We start from the raw sequence: 5,461 nt of genomic DNA, 5'->3' as shown, positions 1-5,461 counted from the left end.
TGAGTAGCGCTTGAGGGGTAGGCGACGGCTTGGCCTTGACGGGGGATGACGGCACGACGCAGTCGCCGCCTGCGGAGAATGCCATGGCCTCCGCCATACGTGCCTGGTAAGCCGCCTTCTCCTCCTCCGCCTCCTCCTCCTTGCGCCGCTCCTTCTCCTCGCTTTCACGGAGAGCTGCCACAACCACTGCCTGGTAGGCGGCCTCTGCCTCCTGGTCCTCGTCGCACACGACGAGGGGCGGCGGCGGGGAGCCATGCGGCATGTCGCAAACGCAGCGCCTCCTGGCCTCCTCGTGCTCGAACGCAAACCACTGCTCCCACGCGGGAGAGTCGAATGTGTAGGCGGGGTCGCGGCGCTACTCCGGCGTCAGTAGCTCCCGCCGGCGCCGCACCTTCTTCGTGTGCGCCCGCGCCGACCGCGGCGCCGTCGACACTTGGATCCTCTCCGGATCCAAGTGCCAGTCGTGTGGCAGCATGACGTCGGGGTAGGGGAGGAGGCGCGGTGCTCACAATGCTACCTCACCTGGTGCACTAGGACGTTCACGCGCTGCCTAGACCGGCGGGAAGACGCTGGCGGAGGCAGGGGAGAGGGGCGGTGGGGGCCTTGCCCTTGCCTTTGCCGGAGAAGAAACCCATTCGGTGGCTACGGTTTGTCGCCGACGGGGGAGCACAGTGGTGGCGAGATGGAGACGGGAGGGGGAAGGGGGTTCTGAAAACGGATGAGGACGGCCCCCACCGCACGCTTGGATTAAAAAATGCTGACCGCCGTCGGTGACACGTGGGCCTGCGATGGACGGTCTTCAATAATAAAGACGGCCGCAGTAGTTGGGCGGCCGCCGGGTGGGGAGGCGGCAGACACCGAGAGGACGCGTGGCGCGTCCGCACCGACACATTTCAGCCCCTAATTTGCGCTGCAAATGGGTCCGTGCGGATGCGAAGAGGGCGCGTTTTGCAAATGGATCTGCACGTTGGGCCTGTAATTTTTGCCGCGGTGACCCAAACGAATGGCGGCGGACGAAATGGGTGCCTGCGTTGGAGTTGCTCTAACACTATACTGCTACTTTAGGCTACAGAAAATGGTACTCTCAGTATAAAAAAGAGGTCTACAGAAAATGATATTCACTTTTTTTCGAAACAAAAAATGATGTTCATTTAGGGAACAGAAAATGATGTGCATCGACTGTTCTTCAGAAAATGGAGCGTTCAAGCGATGGGCCGTAGAATGAAATATGTTTGTTTTAACAGGATGGCCCAGTACTTGGGCTGCGCAATACTCCACCCCGCTCACGGCCCGCCAATCGGAAATGGGATCCGCTGGCTTTCGGCTGGACAGTGCCATGGACCAAAACGTCAATCGTTTAGCCCCACACCGCCTAGCGAGGTATAGCAGAACCGGTTTATAATCCGCGCGCTGCTGTCAGACTAGTCCCTCGAGGGACACCAGATAAAATTGAAACAGTATAGCGTGGCATGACCCTGTTCGCATAATGATGAGTTGCCGTTTTTTCTTACGGGTGAATCAAGTACAAAGAAAAAAGGAAGAAAGAAAAAGAAATATTCACACAAATCTCAACCTAAGATCAATAACATAGGACTTAGATGTGCAATATTATTGTCTTACTCCACACGAGTTCAAATGACTTTACAGAAAGGTCAAATTTTACGATTTGAAATTATATTTTATGATGGGTCTAATGATGTCATCGTTGTATCGTGAATGTTAATAATTTTTTATACAAATAAACTTGGTCAAACATTGAAGAGTTTGACTTCAGACAAATTTAATATCAAGACTAAAAAGAGTAGATACATGATCTTTTTTTTGGGTGGGATGCCGAAATGGGATGGAAGCGATGATGCACGATGCAAACAGGCCATGTGTTTGTAATTTCAAAATTGTTACCACTTGATACGAGCAGAAAGTTATAGTGACTCGTGTGATGATGTTTTGTTTATTGGGGGAATTTTCTAGTTACTTCTGTGCAAAATCGCAGTCATGTATATCTCTAATTATCGCAACATACTATAGTTACTTCCGTGCAAAATCGTAGTCATGTATATCTCTAATTATCGCAACATACTAGATGAATATTATTAGTTGTGCTTCAGTTTGACATAGAGGTGCCCTTTTGAAGTTGGATAATCCAAGCAGTTCTTGAATGTGAACCTGCCTATTTTTATTCGGCCATCTAAGGATGCACGACACTCATTTAAATTCAACACTCGTCCTTTTGGACGATCATAAGGTTTTTTCTTTTCTTTTCGAAATGATAGGTTTCCTTCATTCATTAAGAAGAAAAGAGTTGATCGGTTAATTAGACCATAGATATACAATGTAGTATCTCACTTTATCCAGATGCCACTTGATGACTCTACCATGGTTGCCTCTACCGTGTGTGAACAGAGCATGAACTTCAATCTCCCAACATTTCAAAACATGACTAACGGAATTAAATTAAGTAAAAAAAATAAAACTTTTCAGTGATGTTTTTTCTATGCGCAAACAGTAGTGGAATTCCCTACTTTGCAATTTTCATTAATAAAAGGAGGAAAATGAAAGGACAGTACAAAGTTACATAATTAGACAACATATATATTCTAGTGGTCGAACATCAATTGTGTTTAACATATACCTTAAGGATTTTTATACACATATAGACAACATTGACAAGTTTTTTTTTACCATTAAATCACTTTTTCTCTCCTTTCGAAGCTGACAGTCAGTGGTGACAAGCTGCTCCTCTTTGACTCCATATCATGGTTTCATCACCTTCGCAGTACCTAGTGACTTGCTTCACAATCAAGTAGTTCTGGAAGCCCCTTAAAGCAGCAGCAAAGATAATTTAGAGGATACCAACTTGCAGTTTGTGAACCATAGCACTGTAGAAGTAACTCATCATACTCCCAATGGAGCATGTAGCATATACGTCACTCCTTAAATGTAATAACAACTCACCAATTTATGGTTATTCAGAGAAGCATGTAGCATGCTGCAAAAGTATCATAAATCCTGTCCAAAGCAACAATCTCTAACATACAGCCATATCTAGTTCGATTGCAATAAAAAAATAGTGCTCGTCTTTCCAACAGCAAATGTTAACATCTCTGGTTATATTACTCTGAATGGACATCTCTGGTTATATCTCCTACGGAGTTCATGAAATATATTTTGCAGTTAATGGCTCATCCAAGTTAAGCACATGTATAGACATCACCAGAGCAATGTACAGGCCGTACTGTGATAATCACAAGTTTTCAACATATCACCTTGAGAAAATATCAGTTTAAATACTCTAAAGGAACGCCTTGTACTCAGTGATAAGCAACTCCATTTCAATTAATAACTTATTAACTGGCAATATAACTTGTTCATACGCGAAAAAACTTCTCATGGAAATTAACACAAGCTATGTAGTCTATTGCTTGCGTGCTCTCCTATATAACTACTTCCTCTGTAAAGAAATATAAGAGTGTTTAGATCACTAAAGTGGTGATCTAAACGCTTTTATATTTCTTTACGGAGGGAGTACTTGGTAAATGCACAAGCAGGACATTTACCTACTCATCATCTGATAATCTACAGGAAGCTCCGCGACTACACTCACCTTTCTGGAAAGCATAGTAGACACCGCAGCCCTTTACTGCTATCTGCTCATCATGCAAAAATCTGGAGGAATCTCCCCGATTGCATAGGCCTTTCTGAAAGCATAGCACTATAGCAGACAGCAAGGGGTTCACCCTTATTTTGTAGACCATGGTGTCTGTCTTGCTCCCATTTTGGGTCATCCTCCTTAGAACCCCAACAAGTGTTCGCATTTCTCTGAACCGGTTCTCTGAAATATAACCATGAACACCACAAGTAGTCGTCAATCATGATGGTTCAGTGGAAGTACTTAAGAAGGTTACTGATAAACTATATGGCCTAGTAAATGATCTAACCATGAAAACATTTTTCAACACATGTGAATTCGAAATGCCATATCCTATCCAACTCGAGTTCAAGCATTCACCGGTAAGATCTTGATAAGTAATCTCGTACATCACCTCAATATTCAGTACAAAACCTTTACATCTGGATCTAGATTCAGGTCAAACAAAAGAGTTGAGTAAGACAAAAACAAACTCCAAACTCAATGATCGAAACTGAATGCCCATGCTTATATATCCATTATTTATCTTGGACACGAGCAAACAATTTGTTGTGTGATGTCATACATTGTCAAAGCAAGACTAATCCCCCACAAAATCAGATTGGGTACAAAGAATATCAGTATCACATTTATTAATTCACTGCTGTTATTAATCCAAAAAAATCTGGGTGTGTACTTGTCTAACAAATCACCTAAAAAATGATTTCAATGGGGTATTGAAATCTGGTGTCCTACAAAAACAGTAAGCAGATGTTGCAAACAGGTCATCATATCTGGAAAATGATCTGTATATTACAACAAATCATCGTATTCATATTAGGTGAAAGTCATTATGCATCACACTATGAGATGCTACAATTGGAATGACTAAAATGATTTGAAACATCCTACACGGATTGAAATAATCAGATAGCTATGGAAGCCACAGATCGAGAAACATAGCAGCTAAAAACTTCTGCCTTTTAGAAAGAAAAATGAACAAATGCATATCCTGCAAGCAACATGTGCAAATGTCAATCTAAATGATGGTTTGAAACAATAAGAAAAGTGCTTACTCATAGCCCAATAAATCACATATCCCCCTCGACAAATTTTCAGAATTCTGTGTATGCACGTTTAATTAGAACAGATCCTATTCAAGAATAGCAATTGTTCAGAAAGCAGGCATGAAGTCACTACCTCAAAGAGGGACAGACCCATCGTTGCAAAATTGATCAATCGTATACTGAACAATTTGGAGAAGGCATCTCCAACAGTGTTAACTTTCCAGATTTAACTTATTTGACTAATTTGGTTCGATAGAAAGGAGGACAGACTGTGAAACTTATTTGACTAACTTGGTTCGATAGGATGGAGGGCAGACTGTGGGACTAAGAAACAGAGGGCGAGCAAGGAAGCAAGTACGGAGGAGGAGTGGCCGGGAGAGACCTTGGACTTGACGGAGCGCTTGATGAGCGACCAGAGCCCCGGCGGTGGAGACGCAGGCTTCCATTTCGTAGGGCGCAGATACACGGGACGATGGCGGTCGCCGGCGCCGGATGGCGGAGCTCCGATGCCAAACAGCTGCACTACCAGTGCGAGGAGGCGCCGGGCCATTGGTGGTGGAGACCAGGGTGGACCTACGGTCTGGATGGCTTCTGCGGACCAGAAGCTCCGGCGGCAAGCTCCCGCGAGGCGCGGCTGTGGCGGGCGAGCGGCGGACGAGGAGCTAAGGGATGGGCTAGGGCTTGCGACGACGGCCCAAGGAACACCACTTCACTCACGGCCCGCCAATCGGAAATGGGATCCGCTGGCTCTCGGCTGGACACTACC

General features: G+C 44.9%; 1 protein-coding gene across 1 annotated transcript; it reads right to left on the bottom strand.

Moving 5' to 3' along the window:
- Positions 1–2,571: 2,571 nt before the first annotated feature.
- Positions 2,572–5,356, bottom strand: LOC119272408. The gene is made up of 3 exons (XM_037553901.1): positions 5,078–5,356; positions 3,605–3,832; positions 2,572–2,819 (listed from the first exon to the last, which is right to left on the bottom strand). Exons 1-3 carry the CDS (start codon positions 5,139–5,141, stop codon positions 2,800–2,802), a joined length of 312 nt encoding a protein of 103 aa, XP_037409798.1. The 5' UTR covers positions 5,142–5,356; the 3' UTR covers positions 2,572–2,799.
- Positions 5,357–5,461: the final 105 nt, after the last annotated feature.

Source organism: Triticum dicoccoides, chromosome 3A (genome assembly GCF_002162155.2).
Source record: "Triticum dicoccoides isolate Atlit2015 ecotype Zavitan chromosome 3A, WEW_v2.0, whole genome shotgun sequence".
In the NCBI taxonomy this organism is placed as follows: domain Eukaryota; kingdom Viridiplantae; phylum Streptophyta; class Magnoliopsida; order Poales; family Poaceae; genus Triticum; species Triticum dicoccoides.
This window is presented reverse-complemented; position numbering and strand designations above follow the sequence as displayed.

Excerpts from the sequence above, each read along its gene's own strand:
- LOC119272408 (XM_037553901.1), bottom strand. The coding sequence starts at position 5,141 with ATGGAAGCCTGCGTCTCCACCGCCGGGGCTCTGGTCGCTCATCAAGCG. Across the intron at positions 3,833-5,077 it reads AGCGCTCCGTCAAGTCCAAG|AGAACCGGTTCAGAGAAATG; the intron begins GTCTCTCCCGGC and ends GTTATATTTCAG. Across the intron at positions 2,820-3,604 it reads CTACTATGCTTTCCAGAAAG|GGGCTTCCAGAACTACTTGA; the intron begins GTGAGTGTAGTC and ends TGCTGCTTTAAG.